Source organism: Eleutherodactylus coqui, chromosome 2 (genome assembly GCF_035609145.1).
Source record: "Eleutherodactylus coqui strain aEleCoq1 chromosome 2, aEleCoq1.hap1, whole genome shotgun sequence".
Taxonomy (NCBI): Eukaryota; Metazoa; Chordata; class Amphibia; order Anura; family Eleutherodactylidae; genus Eleutherodactylus; species Eleutherodactylus coqui.
The window spans coordinates 349,256-370,204 of NC_089838.1; the positions used below are offsets into that span (position 1 = coordinate 349,256).

At 41.9% G+C, this 20,949-nt stretch overlaps 1 protein-coding gene across 1 annotated transcript in view; it reads left to right on the plus strand.

Moving 5' to 3' along the window:
* The window catches only part of PKP2 (plakophilin 2), a 68,589-nt gene that overhangs the window by 41,822 nt on the left and 5,818 nt on the right, over nucleotides 1–20,949 (plus strand). Inside the window, exons 7-9 of the mRNA XM_066590124.1 lie at nucleotides 7,253–7,370; nucleotides 7,568–7,729; nucleotides 15,937–16,110. Of these exons, the coding sequence (XP_066446221.1) occupies nucleotides 7,253–7,370; nucleotides 7,568–7,729; nucleotides 15,937–16,110 (454 nt within the window). The remainder of the gene's footprint in view (nucleotides 1–7,252; nucleotides 7,371–7,567; nucleotides 7,730–15,936; nucleotides 16,111–20,949) is intronic.

The window sequence follows — 20,949 nt, forward strand, 5'->3', positions numbered from 1 at the left end:
CAAGAATATAACTACTACAATACTGCTCCTATGTACAAGAATATAACTACTATAATACTGCCCCCTATGTACAAGAATATAACTACTATAATACTGCCTCCTATGTACAAGAATATAACTACTATAATACTGCCTCCTATGTCCAAGAATATAACTACTATAATACTGCCTCCTATGTACAAGAATATTACTATAATAGTGCCCCCTATGTACCAGAATATACCTACTATAATACTGCTCCTATGTAAAAGAATATAACTACTATAATACTGCCTCCTATGTACAAGAATATAACTACTATAATACTGCCCCCTATGTACAGGAATATAACTACTGTAATACTGCCCCCTATGTATAGGAATATACCTACTATAATACTGCCCCCTATGTAAAAGAATATAACTACTATAATACTGCCTCCTATGTACAAAAATATAACTACTATAATAGTGCCCCCTATGTACCAGAATATACCTACTATAATACTGCTCCTATGTACAAGAATATAACTACTAGAATACTGCCTTCTATGTATAGGAATATAACTACTAGAATACTGCCCCCTATGTAAAAGAATATAGCTGCTTTAATACTGCCCCATATGTCCAAGAATATAACTACTATAATACTGCTCCTATGCACAAGGATATAACTACTATAATACTGCCCCATATGTCCAAGAGTATAATTACTATAATACTGCCCCTATGTACAAGAATATAACTACTATAATAGTGCCCCCTATGTACAAGAATATAACTACTTTAATGCTGCCCCTATGCACAAGAATATAACTACTATAATACTGCTCCTATGTACAAGAATGCAACTACTATAATACTGCCCCCTATGTACAAGAATATAACTACTATAATACTGCTCCTATGTACAAGAATGCAACTACTATAATACTGCCCCCTATGTACAAGAATATAACTACTATAATACTGCTCCTATGCACAAGGATATAACTACTATAATACTGCCCTCTATGTACAAGAATAAAACTACTATAATACTGCTAATATGTACAAGAATATAACTAGTATAATACTGCTCCTGTGTACAAGAATATACCTACTATAATACTGCTCCTATGTACAAGAATATAACTACTATAATACTGCTCCTATGTATAGGAATATAACTACTAGAATACTGCCCCCTGTGTAAAAGAATATAACTACTATAATACTGCCTCCTATGTACAAAAATATAACTACTATAATACTGCCTTCTACGTATAGGAATATAACTACTAGAATACTGCCTCCTATGTACAAGAATATAACTACTATAATACTGCCCCCTATGTACAAGAATATAACTACTAAAATACTGCCCCTAAGTACAAGTATATAGCCACTATAATACTGCCCCTAAGACAATATAACTACTATAATACTGCTCCCTATGTACAAGAATATAACTACTACAATATTGCCCCTATGTACAAGAATATAACTACTACAATACTGCTCCTATGTACAAGAATATAACTACTATAATACTGCCCCCTATGTACAAGAATATAACTACTATAATACTGCCTCCTATGTACAAGAATATAACTACTATAATATTGCCCCCTATGTACAAGAATATAACTACTATAATACTGCCTCCTATGTACAAGAATATAACTACTATAATACTGCCTCCGATGTACAAAAATATAACTACAATAATACTGCCTCCTATGTACAAGAATATAACTACTATAATACTGCCTCCTATGTCCAAGAATATAACTACTATAATACTGCCTCCTATGTCCAAGAATATAACTACTATAATACTGCCTCCTATGTACAAGAATATAACTACTATAATAGTGCCCCCTATGTACCAGAATATACCTACTATAATACTGCTCCTATGTACAAGAATATAACTACTAGAATACTGCCCCCTGTGTAAAAGAATATAACTACTATAATACTGCCTCCTATGTACAAAAATATAACTACTATAATACTGCCTCCTGTGTACTAGAATATAACTACTATAATACTGCCTCCTATGTACAAAAATATAACTACTATAATACTGCCCCCTATGTACAAGAATATAACTACTATAATACTGCCCACTATATACAAGAATATAACTACTATAATACTGCCCCCTATGTACAAGAATATAACTACTATAATACTGCCCCCTATGTACAAGAATATAACTACTATAATACTGCCTCCTATGTACAAGAATATAACTACTATAATATTGCCCCCTATGTACAAGAATATAACTACTATAATACTGCCTCCTATGTACAAGAATATAACTACTATAATATTGCCCCCTATGTACAAGAATATAACTACTATAATACTGCCTCCTATGTACAAGTATATAACTACTAGAATACTGCCTCCTATGTACAAGAATATAACTACTATAATACTGCCCCCTATGTACAAGAATATAACTACTAAAATACTGCCCCTAAGTACAAGTATATAGCCACTATAATACTGCCCCTAAGACAATATAACTACTATAATACTGCTCCCTATGTACAAGAATATAACTACTACAATATTGCCCCTATGTACAAGAATATAACTACTACAATACTGCTCCTATGTACAAGAATATAACTACTATAATACTGCCCCCTATGTACAAGAATATAACTACTATAATACTGCCTCCTATGTACAAGAATATAACTACTATAATACTGCCTCCTATGTCCAAGAATATAACTACTATAATACTGCCTCCTATGTACAAGAATATTACTATAATAGTGCCCCCTATGTACCAGAATATACCTACTATAATACTGCTCCTATGTAAAAGAATATAACTACTAGAATACTGCCCCCTGTGTAAAAGAATATAACTACTATAATACTGCCTCCTATGTACAAAAATATAACTACTATAATACTGCCTCCTGTGTACTAGAATATAACTACTATAATACTGCCTCCTATGTACAAAAATATAACTACTATAATACTGCCCCCTATGTACAAGAATATAACTACTATAATACTGCCCCCTATGTACAAGAATATAACTACTATAATACTGCCTCCTATGTACAAGAATATAACTACTATAATACTGCCCACTATATACAAGAATATAACTACTATAATACTGCCCCCTATATACAAGAATATAACTACTATAATACTGCCCCCTATGTACAAGAATATAACTACTATAATACTGCCTCCTATGTACAAGAATATAACTACTATAATATTGCCCCCTATGTACAAGAATATAACTACTATAATACTGCCTCCTATGTACAAGAATATAACTACTATAATATTGCCCCCTATGTACAAGAATATAACTACTAGAATACTGCCTCCTATGTACAAGAATATAACTACTATAATACTGCCCCCTATGTACAAGAATATAACTACTATAATGCTGCCCCCTATGTACAAGAATATAACTACTATAATACTGCCCTCCTATGTACAAGAATATAACTACTATAATATTGCTCCTATGTACAAGAATATAACTACTATAATACTGCCTCCTATGTACAAGAATATAACTACTATAATATTGCCTCCTATGTACAAGTATATAACTACTATAATACTGCCCCCTATGTACAAGAATATAATTACTATAATGCTGCCCCCTATGTACAAGAATATAACTACTATAATGATCTTTTTATTTAAAACTTGCAACAAAATTATTACAATATACTAACTATAAACACATAAGAGTCAACAACGAAAACAGAACAACAAAACAGAAAGACAGAACAAAATAAACTTCAGACCACCCGCACAGAAGTTGGTACCCGGATTCTCCTCCAGTTTATACTATGTACATTGTTTCTGTTCTTAGTCTTTACACTGTTCCCATTTATAGAGCAGACTCTCAAAACTCATTTAAGTCACTGGTCTTTCTTGCTTTTCCTCCTCTGTCCGCTGCTGTCACCTGCAGAGCCCCATCTTTTGGTGGACACTGATGGTTGAGGTTCCTCTTCCTGAAGGTCGTCATCAGAGTTATGTAAAGAGACACATTCTTTTTCCGACTTCTCTGATTCTTCTCGCAGCACTCCATACTGTCCGGAGGTTATGGCCGGCACCGGCTGATCCAGGGTTTTCTTTGCTGCGGTGACTTTTCTAGCAGGATCTGCAGTTTTGTTCTTTCTTTTAACCGCCTGGAACCCCTCTTCATCCACAGAGGGGCGCCTGGGCCTTGCGGCTCGGTCGGAGGGTTCTGTAGCCATACATGGCTGCTGTTCAGGTGATTTAGCAACAGGTTTACTGGATATTTTCTTCCTTTCATGAGGTTTATCTTTAATAGCTGGTGCTTGTAGTACAACAGGGGATATTTCACTTCTTACAGCAAGGATTTTTCTTTTTCCATCAGATGCATTCTCGGTGGCTGGTACTTGTACTGTAGTGGGAGGACCATCCATCTCTCCCTCTGCTGGTACTTGTACTGTAGTGGGAGGACCATCCATCTCTCCCTCTGCTGGTACTTGTACTGTAGTGGGAGGACCATCCATCTCTGCCTCTGCTGGTACTTGTACTATAGTGGGAGGACCATCCATCTCTCCCTCTGCTGGTACTTGTAGTGCAGCAGGTGAGTTATCAGTCTCTAAAGCAGGGTCACTGGTACTTTGCACTACATTAGTATTAGGACTGTTGGATTCTGGGGCTGTTTCTGCTCTTGCGGCGACGTCCTCTTTACCTTCCTCCATGGGCTCTATGCCGATATCATCACCTCCTTTATTATGCTCTGCATGTGGACACTCCCGGAATGTATGACCTGCTCCTAAACACAGGTTACAGATGACGGGTCCTCTACAATCGCTTTTTGAATGTCCAAACTCTCCACATAATGAACACTTGACTCGAGAGCAGTTAAAAGCGAGGTGTCTGCCCCCACACCTATGACATAGACGAGGCTGACCAGGGTAATAGCATATTCCTCTCTCTGAGCCTAGATAGGAGTGCGGTAGATGTCTGGTCACACCATTGGTTCGCTCTAATTGGATCTTTACAGTGTATCCACCATTCCAGATTCCCTCCTCATCATAGATTTTTTCTGGGTAGTTCATGATCATACATTGCCTACTCAGCCAGTGCTCCAGATCTGCCAGCGCCACCACCTCAGACTGGAACAATATGGTGGCCCTCACCACCTGAGGCTTGGACAGCTGGATCACCTGGAAATACTCCCAGATTGACTGTCCCCTTGTGTCATTATATATACTCCAAAATGCATCCAAGTCATATTGCAGCTTAAAGCTGATGTCGTAGATCCTGCTGGAGGGGATATGGATCAGAGCGTACACCTCAGAGGCTTTAAACTTCATAAAGTCTTTTAGGAGACTCTTCCCAATGTACAGTCTAGAGGGAATGTTCTCCTCTGGCCCTGTGTACTTAATCCTGACAGCGTTTCTCCTCTGTGGTGGAGGGGGAGCTGAATTTGTGACATTGGAGAATAGTCTGTTGAATTGTGGACGGTCAGCAGAGGGATGAGTGCCTGACCTTTCCTCATCAGCAGGCTTACTGACTCCTGATTGATCTGCAGACACACCTGCGGTGGTTTCACACTGTCCTGCAGACACACCTGCGGTGGTATGAGACTGTCCTGCAGACACACCTGCACTGGCATCACACTGTCCTGCAGACACACCTGCGGTGATATGAGACTGTCCTGCAGATTGCTGTATACACTCCTCTGCAGATGGCTGAGAACCTTCACTAATCTCCACCATATCTACTCCGGACAATGCAGTTGTCTCTTCACTCATGACACTGCACAGTGTTTCATTTACAATGTCAGTCCCTGAAGCATACACCAGATTACTACTTGCATTCATTTCATCAGCACCGCAGAGTCCTTTGCAATTAACCCCTTATTGGCTGTCACATTTTGCTCCTCAGTATTAGCAGCATTTTCAGAGTCTGATAGCTCAGCTCCCATACTCAGTGACCCTCCAGGCGCTGCACCCGCACATCTCAGAGGGGTTCCCTGCTCCACCATACTATACACAACATTATAGTCAGTACCTTTTTCCTCAATGACTTTTTTAATCTTCATGTTTTGCACTCTGGCCTCCCTCTTCATGTTTTGCACTCTGGCTTCCCTCTTTTTCTCCATTGCCCAGTTTTCTACTTTAGGTATTACATTTGCTTCTTTGTCTAGTCGCTCCTTTAGTATAGCGAGCTCACGTGTGCAATTATCCAGGCACTCACACTTCATCAGCTTTGTCTTTGGATCCGTCTCTATCTTAATCTCTTCTCTTAACTTCAAAATTTGTCTTTCCAGTTTAAATAAACTTTTCTTAGTCACTTTCATACTCAATCCAAATGCTTTACATGATTCAGTAATCTCACCAGCCACCATTTCCTGGTTACCACTTTCTTGATCTCCATGCTGCAAGCCACACTCCAGGCTCTGGGCTCTCCCAGGATCGTCAGCCCAGCTGCACTCACTTCCTCCTGGGTCAGAGGCCATGCCTCCTCCCTACTGGGAGCTCACAAGCACACGTCTATCCTCTCCTATGGACAAGAATAGAACTACTATAATACTGCCCCCTATGTAAAAGAATATAACTACTATAATACTGCTCCTATGTACAAGAATATAACTACTATAATACTACCCCCTATGTACAAGAATATAACTACTATAATACTGCTCCTATGTACAAGAATATAACTACTATAATACAGCCCCCTATGTACAAGAATATAACTACTATAATACTGCCCCTATATACAAGAATATAACTACTATAATACTGCCCCCTATGTAAAAGAATATAACTACTATAATACTGCCCCCTATGTACAAGAATATAACTACTATAATACTGCCCCTATATACAAGAATATAACTACTATAATACTACCCCCTATGTACAAGAATATAACTACTATAATGCTGCCCCCTATGTACAAGAATATAACTACTATAATGCTGCCCCCTATGTACAAGAATATAACTACTATAATACTGCCCTCTATGTACAAGAATATAACTACTATAATATTGCTCCTATGTACAAGAATATAACTACTATAATACTGCCCCCTATGTACAAGAATATAACTACTATAATACTGCCCCCTATGTACAAGAATATAAGTACTATAATACTGCCCCCTATGTACAAGAATATAACTACTATAATACTGCCCCCTATGTACAAGAATATAACTACTATAATACTGCCCCCTGCTGATTTCTTATTTAAACGCAGTCATTTTTCTGGTTCTCTCCTCTACTCCAGGAACATGAGCTCCGCTGGTCCTGAGGGCAGGAGGGCTTTGCGGGAATGTGATGGACTAATCGACTCCCTGGTCCATTACATTAGTCGGACTGTCGCTGACCACAAGCCTGATGACAAGGTAAGTTCTCATCATATAGGACACACATGTATGTTGATATTTAGGCGGATTTGACCTTTGGAGCTGTAGGAGAGCTGGCTGACCACCTTTTGGGAAGGGTGTAATGACGTCCATGTTGGTTGTCGCCCATCTTTCCTGCGGCAGTTTTTGATAGTTTCCGCTCTTCTCTTCTCTTTTTTTGTACCCCTTTATTTCAGGCCACAGAGAACTGTGTGTGCATCCTCCATAACCTGTCCTACCAACTGGAGTCGGAGGTGCCCAGCAGATACAGCCACAACTTCCACTCGCTGACCCGGAGCTCGTCTCGCAACGAATCAAACATCGGCTGTTTTGGCTCACGCAGCAGGAAGTTGAAGGAGGTAGGTCTTCGCGTAGTGCGATCGCCCGGTATCATCGGGTTCCCATGGCAGCCTGAAATTTAACAAGAGCTTCTCCTGCTGCTGCCCGGCTGACCCTCACTGCGCAGGCAAACAGGATCTCAATATTAACCCTTTTTTCTGACCCACCAATTGCTTGTATATTTTAACCACCGGCTGAACTGATGAAGGGGGTCTCCCCGAAAGGCGTTTTCTTATGCTGATCACGTACTTTATTAAATAGAAGAAGTCTTCCACCCCTTCGGTGACAGCCTACCCGCTGTGACCAGGAGTGTTGCGCCTTCTCAACTGCCGGACTTTAGTCCTGTTCTCCTTCAGCGTCCAAGGAGCGGGCCGCGGCCCAGGAGACGGCAAGGTGGAGTTTGGGCCTTGTCATGGTGGCTTTACCGTCTTTCTCCCGGAGGGTAGCTGGTGACACATCCAAGGGCTGAGGACAGGCTATTAAACACGGGAACTCAATGATGGATTACCTTAGTCCAGGGGTGTCACACTCATTTTCACCGAGGGCCACATCAGCCTTCAAAGGGCCAATTCTAATTGTAAGACTGTATAGTAATAACGAACCCCATAGTGGCCTGAGTGGTAATAGGGTCCCCCATAGTGGCCCCAGTAGTTATAAGGTCCCCATAGTGACACCAGTGGTAATAGCGTCACCCATAGTGGCGCAAGTATTTATAAGATCCCAATAGGGACCCCAGTGGTAATAGGGTCACCCATAGTTTCCCCAGTAGTTATAAGGTCCCCATATCAACCCCAGTGGTAATAGGGTCACCCATAGTGGCCCCAGTAGTTATAAGGTCTCCATATCAACGCCAGTGGTAATAGGGTCAACCATAGTGGCCTGAGTGGTAGTAGGGTCACCCATAGTGGCCCCAGTATTTATAAGGTCCCCATAGTGACCCCAGTGGTAAAAGGGTCAACCATAGTAGCCTGAGTGATAATAGGGTCCCCCATAGTGGCCCCAGTAGTTATAAGGCCCCCATAGCGACCCCAGTGATAATAGGGTCACCCATAGTGGCCCCAGTAGTAAGTAACCCCCATAGTGACCCAATAATAATAGCATTCCCCATAATGGCCCCAGTAGTCATAGTGCTCCTATAGTGGCCCCAGTAGTAAAAGTGGCCCCATGGTGGGTCCAGTAGTAATTGTGTTCCCTATATTGGCCGCAGTAGTATAAAGTAACCCCCACACTATTATACATACATATATGCACAGGTGCGTGCCTGAGTGTGCGTGAGTATGTATATATATATATATACATACATATAGGCGCACACTTTTCTATATTTCAAACGCTGTTATTATGTATACACACGCAGACACTTTTACATTTTTATACACAATGCAAGCAGATATGTTTATATACCAGACAGAGCAATCTGTATACTTACCTGCATCCATTGTGGTCCCAATGGCAGGTATACTGGCTGCTATCCTCCTGCAGACTTGGGCCCCTGACGCCTCCCCAGATCTGCTCCCATGAACAGAGAGGGCCAGTGAGAGGAGGTCAGCACTGGCTGGCTCTCCTCCTCCGCCTGCTCTCCTCGCACCGGAGATCATGTGATCTGCAGGCTTATTCCCTCCTCCGCCTGCCGTTGTCAGGGTGATATCGGTACTCATCTATTTGTGTCTGTTCCACTAGACAGAAGAAGCCGATAGCCGATCTCATACTGACAGCAGCAGGGAGGGAACCTGCTGCACAGCGGGTTTTGTGCTTGACATGTGTGCCTTAGTCCTTTTTGTCACGCGTGACGCCACTGTTTCTTCTGTCACGGGGATCCCTAGTTGGCAGAGTAAATCCACACACACACACGAGTACTGTTTAGGACACGGCGTCCGGAAACGGACGGGCAACTGGCCGTTTTACTGGAACGTTGGTTAACAGAACTCTTTACATCTGTTTCACAGTAGCTTGACAAGAGGTGTGAGAGGAGGACTCACGGGATCTGGAGAAGCCACAGTCCTAGTTATCAGCAGGTCCTGGCCCGGCACCACTCCTTCCTCTCACAGCCTCTACCGGCCCACACTGACTGTTGGTGGTAGACATGCTGCAGGACGACTCCTCACTCGCTCTCTTCTGGCTGTGGACTCTTGAGGGTAGTAGGCCCGTGCAGCTATTAGGCCACTCCCTTGGCCTCTTCCATTCTGTGTCTGTGGGTGGAAGCTACTCACAGACAGCTGCCTTGCACTCCTCTAGCATGCCCAGGTCGGGACAGAACAGGACTCATTGAACTCAACTCCACAACTCTCACTCATGCACCTTCTATCCACATATATCTCACAAGGTCACATGACAAACAAACAGATACATTTTCCAGACAGTCAGCTCACATACCAGACAGTTAACCCTTTCAGTGCTGCAGTTATGCAATACAAATCATTCATGCAACACAGAAGACACTGACATTACATAGACAAGGGCATGCATACAGTTATGGAGGGGCCCCGTTGCTCTGGGCCACTACACTCTTGCTTTATCACACCCACCCAGGCGGTGCGTCGTCTGCTCCACCTCCACCATTGAAGTTACCCTTCCGGATATGTAGTTTCACAAACACGACCGTACAGGTTTTGCTCCACCCCTCTCTTTCATCCTCGTCCATATGAAATCTAACAAAGGCCTCCGTGTAATTCCGCCTATTAGACCCTGCCTCTGACAGAGTGCAATAGGCTGTTGCCATAGGCTTAGTAGAATGCACTACATAAGTAATGCAGTGTACTATCCTGGTGAATGAGTGATTGCATCTTCAAGTCCTCTTACGGGAAGTTTCACACGGGCGATCGCGATATGGCCGAAAAAAATGCTGGCACAATTGCATCTTTGTTCCTGCGACTCTGGAGCGTCACAGCTGCTTTTTCTCACAAAAACATCGCTGCAGCTTGTGATTTTCTCAAGCAATATTTGCTGCAATTTTTTATTTATTTATTTTTTTAAGCGTGAAAGTCAATAGGACTTTATAATGTTAAAACGCATCACATCTCGTGACAACTGTAGCTGGTGCGCCGCAGCGCGATAAAAAGGGAAGCTCCCTAGGGAACCGTGGGTGATAAGAAAATCACACAAAGCAGAAAGATGCGACCGGCCGCGATTTTTATCACCCGTGTGAAACCGCCGCAATAGACTAACAAATCGTGTCGACAGTTGGAAAGAACGCACACATGACGGATGTGACGGGCGTGATGGGTGTGACGGGTCTGACGGCGCTCTTACGACCAAGAAAATATTGTCAATCACGCACGGTGAATGCCAGAAATATAGTTTTAGAAAAGTAACTTGGAAATCACTATTTTTCTTTTGTTTGCCCCACAAAAAAACGTAATAAATAGAGATGAGCGAACGTGTTCGGCTCCGCCCCTTTTCGCCCGAGCACCGAACTTTGCGAGCAATTCCGTGCTCGGGCGAAAAAAGTTCGGGGGTCGCCGTGGCAGCGCGGGGGGGTGCGGCGGGGAGTGGGGGGGAGAGGGAGAGAGAGAGGGCTCCCCCCTGTTCCCCGCTGCTGCCGCCCGCGCCGCCGCGCCTCTCCCCGCCCCCCGGCGCCGGCCGAATCTTTACGCGCGGACACTGAAGTCCTCGCTAAAGCCGGTGTCTGGGTGCGTAAGTGTTCGTTAAGAACACGTTCGCTCATCTCTAGTAATAAACACCAATCCAAAGTCACATCAAACTGCAAGCAACAAAACAACTTAATTCAAAAATGTGATGAAACAAACAAAAAGATGTCGTAAAAGTCCTCCAGCACATTATTCGGTGGGGGGTAATATATACAAGTCCTCCAGCACATTATACGGAGGGCGGTAATATATACAAGTCCTCCAGCACATTATACAGAGCGCGGTAATATATACAAGTCCTCCAGCACATTATACGGAGGGCGGCGGTAATATATACAAGTCCTCCAGCACATTATACGGAGGGCGGTAATATATACAAGTCCTCCAGCACATTATACGGAGGGCGGTAATATATACAAGTCCTCCAGCACATTATACGGAGGGCGGCGGTAATATATACAAGTCCTCCAGCACATTATACGGAGGGCGGTAATATATACAAGTCCTCCAGCACATTATTCGGTGGGGGTTAATATATACAAGTCCTCCGGCACATTATACGGAGGGCGGTAATATATACAAGTCCTCCAGCACATTATACGGAGGGCGGCGGTAATATATACAAGTCCTCCGGCACATTATACGGAGGGCGGTAATATATACAAGTCCTCCAGCACAGTATACGGAGGGCAGTAATATATACAAGTCCTCCAGCACATTATACGGAGGGCGGCGGTAATATATACAAGTCCTCCGGCACATTATACGGAGGGCAGTAATATATACAAGTCCTCCAGCACATTATACGGAGGGCGGCGGTAATATATACAAGTCCTCCAGCACATTATACGGAGGGCAGTAATATATACAAGTCCTCCAGCACATTATACGGAGGGCGGTAATATATACAAGTCCTCCAGCACATTATACGGAGGGCGGTAATATATACAAGTCCTCCGGCACATTATACAGAGCGCGGTAATATATACAAGTCCTCCGGCACATTATACGGAGGGCGGTAATATATACAAGTCCTCCAGCACATTATACAGAGCACGGTAATATATACAAGTCCTCCAGCACATTATACGGAGGGCGGCGGTAATGTATACAAGTCCTCCAGCACATTATACGGAGGGCGGCGGTAATATATACAAGTCCACCAGCACATTATACAGAGCGCGGTAATATATACAAGTCCTCCAGCACATTATACGGAGGGCGGTAATATATACAAGTCCTCCAGCACATTATACGGAGGGCGGTAATATATACAAGTCCTCCGGCACATTATACGGAGGGCGGCGGTAATATATACAAGTCCTCCAGCACATTATACGGAGGGCGGTAATATATACAAGTCCTCCAGCACATTATACGGAGGGCGGTAATATACACAAGTCCTCCAGCACATTATACAGAGGGCGGCGGTAATATATACAAGTCCTCCAGCACATTATACGGAGGGCGGTAATATATACAAGTCCTCCAGCACATTATACGGAGGGCGGCGGTACTATATACAAGTCCTCCAGCACATTATACGGAGGGCGGTAATATATACAAGTCCTCCAGCACATTATACGGAGGGCGGCGGTACTATATACAAGTCCTCCAGCACATTATACGGAGGGCGGTAATATATACAAGTCCTCCAGCACATTATACGGAGGGCGGCGGTACTATATACAAGTCCTCCAGCACATTATACGGAGGGCGGTAATATATACAAGTCCTCCAGCACATTATACGGAGGGCGGCGGTACTATATACAAGTCCTCCAGCACATTATACGGAGGGCGGTAATATATACAAGTCCTCCAGCACATTATACGGAGGGCAGTAATATATACAAGTCCTCCAGCACATTATACGGAGGGCGGCGGTAATATATACAAGTCCTCCAGCACATTATATGGAGGGTGGCGGTAATATATACAAGTCCTCCAGCACATTATACGGAGGGCGGTAATATATACAAGTCCTCCAGCACATTATACGGAGGGCGGGGGTAATATATACAAGTCCTCCAGCACATTATACGGAGGGCGGGGGTAATATATACAAGTCCTCCAGCACATTATACGGAGGGCGGGGGTAATATATACAAGTCCTCCAGCACATTATACGGAGGGTGGCGGTAATATATACAAGTCCTCCAGCACATTATACGGAGGGCGGGGGTAATATATACAAGTCCTCCAGCACATTATACGGAGGGTGGCGGTAATATATACAAGTCCTCCAGCACATTATACGGAGGGCGGTAATATATACAAGTCCTCCAGCACATTATACGGAGGGCGGTAATATATACAAGTCCTCCAGCACATTATACGGGGGCGGCGGTAATATATACAAGTCCCCCAGCACATTATACAGAGGGCGGCGGTAATATATACAAGTCCTCCAGCACAGTATACAGAGGGAGGCGGTAATATATACAAGTCCTCCAGCACATTATATGGAGGGTGGCGGTAATATATACAAGTCCTCCAGCACATTATACGGAGGGCGGTAATATATACAAGTCCTCCAGCACATTATACGGAGGGCGGTAAAATATACAAGTCCTCCAGCACATTATACGGAGGGTGGCGGTAATATATACAAGTCCTCCAGCACATTATACGGAGGGCGGCGGTAATATATACAAGTCCCCCAGCACATTATACAGAGGGCGGCGGTAATATATACAAGTCCTCCAGCACAGTATACAGAGGGAGGCGGTAATATATACAAGTCCTCCAGCACATTATATGGAGGGCGGCGGTAATATATACAAGTCCTCCAGCACATTATACGGAGGGCGGTAATATATACAAGTCCCCCAGCACATTATACAGAGGGCGGTAATATATACAAGTCCTCCAGCACAGTATACGGAGGGAGGCGGTAATATATACAAGTCCTCCAGCACATTATATTGAGGGTGGCGGTAATATATACAAGTCCTCCAGCACATTATACGGAGGGTGGCGGTAATATATACAAGTCCTCCAGCACATTATACGGAGGGTGGTGGTAATATATACAAGTCCTCCAGCACATTATATGGAGGGTGGCGGTAATATATACAGGTCCTCCAGCACATTATATGGAGGGCGGCGGTAATATATACAAGTCCTCCAGCACATTATCCGGACCCCGGCGGTAATATATACAAGTCCTCCAGCACATTATACGGAGGGCGGCGGTAATATATACAAGTCCTCCAGCACATTATACGGAGGGCGGCGGTAATATATACAAGTCCTCCAGCACATTATACGGAGGGCGGCGGTAATATATACAAGTCCTCTTGCACATTACACGGAGGGCGGCGGTAATATATACAAGTCCTCCAGCACATTATACGGAGGGCGGCGGTAATATATACAAGTCCTCCAGCACATTATACGGAGGGCGGCGGTAATATATACAAGTCCTCCAGCACATTATACGGAGGGTGGTAATATATACAAGTCCTCCAGCACATTATACGGAGGGCGGTAATATATACAAGTCCTCCAGCACATTACACGGAGGGCGGCGGTAATATATACAAGTCCTCCAGCACATTACACGGAGGGCGGCGGTAATATATACAAGTCCTCCAGCACATTATACGGAGGGCGGCGGTAATATATACAAGTCCTCCAGCACATTATACGGAGGGCGGCGGTAATATATACAAGTCCTCCAGCACATTATACGGAGGGTGGTAATATATACAAGTCCTCCAGCACATTATACGGAGGGTGGTAATATATACAAGTCCTCCAGCACATTATACGGAGGGCGGCGGTAATATATACAAGTCCTCCAGCACATTATACGGAGGGCGGCGGTAATATATACAAGTCCTCCAGCACATTATACGGAGGGCGGCGGTAATATATACAAGTCCTCCAGCACATTATACGGAGGGTGGCGGTAATATATACAAGTCCTCCAGCACATTATACGGAGGGCGGCGGTAATATATACAAGTCCTCCAGCACATTATACGGAGGGCGGTAATATATACAAGTCCTCCAGCACATTATACGGAGGGCGGCGGTAATATATACAAGTCCTCCAGCACATTATACGGAGGGTGGCGGTAATATATACAAGTCCTCCAGCACATTATACGGAGGGCGGCGGTAATATATACAAGTCCTCCAGCACATTATACGGAGGGCGGTAATATATACAAGTCCTCCAGCACATTATACGGAGGGCAGTAATATATACAAGTCCCCCCACAGACACACAAGTCCTCAGATGGCCGTCAGCGAATTCTGGCTCTTGCAATGCAACAACGAAAATTGCTTGGTTACGAAGGTGTTAAAAAGGACTGTGTCTCCATGGTTACAGACTATTAATTCTCCCTGAGTGCGATCCTGTTACTTCCCCAATCTGCCCCCTCTTGTTGCTAATCCATACACTATAGCTTCTGAAGTGGCTGAGGGAGAAGAATAACACATGACTGTAGGATCAGACTACACGGGGATGGTTTGTAGTCTGTAACCAGGGAGACACATAGATCTGCATAGGAGCTGTATACAGAATCCAGTAGGAGCTTCAGTTGCTGATAACGGTGGCTGGGGCAGGAAAGAAGCTCAGGGGAATAGTAGAAGAGGAGGTATTTCTATAAGCTCTCATTTTGCCTCCAGGACTGGGGAGAAGTCCCTACTGCTGAGGAAACCAGTAACCCCCGAGGGGTGGAATGTTTGTGGAGCTCCAAACTGGTTCGGCTCTACCTGTCACTCATTGCAAAGAGCACCCGGAATTACACCCAAGAGGCGTCACTAGGGTCCCTCCAGAATCTTACGGCTGGAAAAGGGCAGGTATGTACCCAAGGGTTAATAAGTTGCAAAAAAGCTATACTGCTAAGCATGTATCTAAGCTTATCCAGTGTGATACTGTTTGCTGAGTCATATATCTAAGCCTTGCATGTGTCATATTGCCTGATGAACTGTGTATCTAGGCCTATGCTGTGTGATACTGCCTTCTGAGATGTGTTAAAAAAAAAGTCTATGCTATGTGATCGTGTCTGCTGAGCTATGTATCTAAGCCTTGCATGTGTCATGTTGTCTGCTGAGCTGTGTATCTAAGCTTAAACTCTGTGATACTGTCTGCTTACTTGTGTATATAAACCTATTGTGTGTAATAGTGTCTACTGAGCCATGTATCTAAGCCTTGCATGTGCCATATATATAAGCCTATCCTATTTGATACAATCCGCTGAGCTGTGTATCTAAGGCGAGGTTCACACTGGCATTTAGACTCTATTTTTCAGCTCAGTCCTTGGCGCCAGAAGGTCCCCATTGGCTATAATGAGTCCTCCAGCACCTGGGCAGAAATGTCCCTTCCTGAAGCAGCACAGCATGCTGCACTATTCCGCTCACGGCTTCATGCTGTCTCTGTACCGGAGGGTCCCTTTGGAGTCTCCTCTACAGATGTGAACATAATGTCGGCTGCTTCTATATAGTGATATGGAGCATGCTGGTATAACCTGGGCATCTCCTGTATATAATTATATATGTACAGCTGGTATAAGTTATATATCTCCTTATATAGTGATATGGAGCATGCTGGTATAACCTGGGTATCTGCTGTATATAACTATATATGTACAGCTGGTATAAGTTATACATCTCCTGTATATAGTGATATGGAGCATTCTAGTATAACCTGGGCATCTCCTGTATATAATTATATATGTATATATGTATAGCTAGTATAAGTTATACATCCCCTGTATATAGTGATATGGAGCATGCTGGTATAACCTGGGTATCTCCTGTATATAATTATATATGTACAGCTGGTATAAAGCATACATCTCCCTTTATATAGTGATATGGAGCATGCTGGCATAACCTGGGTATCTCCTGTATATAATTATACATGTACAGCTGGTATGAGTTACACATCTCCTGTATAAAGTGATATGAAGCATGCTGGTATAACCTGGGTATCTCCTGTATATAATTATATATGTACAGCCGGTATAAGTTAAACATTTCCTGTATATAGTGATATGGAGCATGCTGGTATAACCTGGGCATCTCCTGTATATAATTATATATGTACAGCTGGTATAAGTTATATATCTCCTTATATAGTGATATGGAGCATGCTGGTATAACCTGGGTATCTGCTGTATATAACTATATATGTACAGCTGGTATAAGTTATACATCTCCTGTATATAGTGATATGGAGCATTCTAGTATAACCTGGGCATCTCCTGTATATAATTATATATGTATATATGTATAGCTAGTATAAGTTATACATCCCCTGTATATAGTGATATGGAGCATGCTGGTATAACCTGGGTATCTCCTGTATATAATTATATATGTACAGCTGGTATAAAGCATACATCTCCCTTTATATAGTGATATGGAGCATGCTGGCATAACCTGGGTATCTCCTGTATATAATTATACATGTACAGCTGGTATGAGTTACACATCTCCTGTATAAAGTGATATGAAGCATGCTGGTATAACCTGGGTATCTCCTGTATATAATTATATATGTACAGCCGGTATAAGTTAAACATTTCCTGTATATAGTGATATGAAGCATGCTGGTATAACCTGGGTATCTCCTGTATATAATTATATATGTACAGCTTGTATAAGTTATACATCTCCTGTATATAGTGATATGGAGAATGCTGGTATAACCTGGGTATCTCCTGTATATAATTATATATGTACAGCCGGTATAAGTTAAACATTTCCTGTATATAGTGATATGGAGCATGCTGGTATAACCTGGGTATCTCCTGTATATAATTATATATGTACAGCTTGTATAAGTTATACATCTCCTGTATATAGTGATATGGAGAATGCTGGTATAACCTGGGTATCTCCTGTATATAATTATATATGTACAGCCGGTATAAGTTAAACATTTCCTGTATATAGTGATATGGAGCATACTGGTATAACCTGGGTATCCGCTGTATATTATTATATATGTACTACTAGTATAAGTTATACGTCACTTGTTTATAGTGATATGGAGCATGCTGGTATAACCTGGGTATCTCCTGTATATAATTATATATGTACAGCCAGTATAAGTTATACATTTCTTGTATATAGTGATATAGAGCATGCTGGTATAACCTGGGTATCTCCTGTATATAATTATACATGTACAGCTGGTATGAGTTACACATCTCCTGTATATAGTTATATGAAGCATGCTAATATAACCTGGGTATCTCCTGTATATAATTATATATGTACAGCTGGTATAAGTTATACATCTCCTGTATAATGATATGGAGAATGCTGGTGTAACCTGGGTATCTCCTGTATATTATTATATATGTACAGCTGGTATAAGTTAAACATTGCCTGTATATAGTGATATGGAACATGCTGGTATAACCTGGGTATCTCCTGTATATAATTATATATGTACTACTAGTATAAGTTATACATCTCTTGTTTATAACGATATGGAGCATGCTGGTATAACCTGGGTATCTCCTGTATATAATTATATATGTACAGCTGGTATTAGTTATACATCTCCTGTATATAGTGATATGGAGAATGCTGGTATAACCTGGGTATCTCCTGTATATAATTATATATGTACAGCTGGTATACGTTATACATCTCCTGTATATAGTGATATGGAGCATGCTGGCATAACCTGGGTATCATCTGTATATAATTATATATGTACAGCTGGTATAAGTTATACATCCTGTATATAGTGATATGGAGCATGCTGGTATAAGCTGGGTATCTCCTGTATATAATTATATATTTACAGTCGGTATAAGTTATACATCTCCTGTATATAGTGATATGGAACATGCTGGTATAACCTGGGTATCTCCTGTATATAATTATATATGTACTACTAGTATAAGTTATACATCTCTTGTTTATAACGATATGGAGCATGCTGGTATAACCTGGGTATCTCCTGTATATAATTATATATGTACAGCTGGTATAAATTACATATCTCCTGTATATAGTAATATGGAGCATGCTGGTATAACCTGGCTATCTCCTGTATATAACTTTATATGAATAGCTAGTATAAGTTATACATCCTGTATATAGTGATATGGAGCATGCTGGTATAACCTGGGTATCTCCTGTATATAATTATATATGTACAGCCAGTATAGGTTATGCATTTCCTGTATATAGTGATATGGACCATGCTGGTGTAACCTGGGTATCTCCTGTATATAATTATATATGTACAGCTAGTATAGGTTATACATCTCGCTTTATATAGTGATATGGAGCATGCTGGTATAACCTGGGTATCTCCTGTATATAATTATACATGTACAGCTGGTATGAGTTACACATCTCCTGTATATAGTGATATGAAGCATGCTGGTATAGCCTGGGTATCTCCTGTATATAATTATACATGTACAGCTGGTATGAGTTACACATCTCCTGTATATAGTGATATGAAGCATGCTGGTATAACCTGGGTATCTCCTGTATATAATTATATATGTACAGCTAGTATAGGTTATACATCTCCCTTTATATAGTGATATGGAGCATGCTGGTATAACCTGGGCATGTCCTGTATATAATTATATATGTACAGCTGGTATAAGTTATATATCTCCTGTATATAGTAATATAGAGCATGCTGGTATAATCTGGCTATCTCCTGTATATAACTTTATATGAATAGCTAGTATAAGTTATACATCCTGTATATAGTGATATGGAGCATGCTGGTATAACCTGGGTATCTCCTGTATCTATATATATATATATATATAAAGCTGAAAGCCCTCACTGACTCACTGACTGACTCACTGACTGACTCACTGACTGACTCACTGACTGACTCACTGACTCACTGACTGACTCACTGACTCACTGACTGACTCGCCAAAAGTTCTCCAACTTCCCGATATCGTAGAAACATGAGTTTTGGCACGAGCATAGATTATCTCCAAAATAGGAAAAGTAATTGGGTCCCAACTCGATTATTCAATTCTATGCGCAAAAGAATTAGAGTCGAAATTTTACGTACGTAATCTAAATCTCTCACTTCCCAATGTCCTAGAAACTTAAAATTTGGCACGAGCATTGATTATGACATAAATAGGAAAAGCTAATGGGTTCCAACTCGATTATTCAATTCTATGCGCAAAAGAATTAGCGTCCAAATTTTACGTACGGAATGTATTTTTCTCACTTTCCAGTGTCATAGAAACATGAAATTTGGCATGAGGATTGATTATGTCAGAAATAGGAAAAGCTAATGGGTCCCAACTCGATTATTCAATTCTAGTGCAAAAGAATTAGCGTCCAAATTTTACGTGCGGAATGTACTTTCTTCACTTTCCGGTGTCATAGAAACAGGAAATTTGGCACGAGCATTGATTATGTCATAAATAGGAAAAGGTAATGGGTCCCAACTCGATTATTCAATTCTATGCGCAAAAGAATTAGAGTCGAAATTTTACGTACGTAATCTAAATCTCTCACTTCCCAATGTCCTAGAAACTTAAAATTTGGCACGGGCATTGATTATGACATAAATAGGAAAAGCTAATGGGTCCCAACTCGATTATTCAATTCTAGTGCAAAAGAATTAGCGTCCAAATTTTACGTGCGGAATGTACTTTCTTCACTTTCCGGTGTCATAGAAACGTG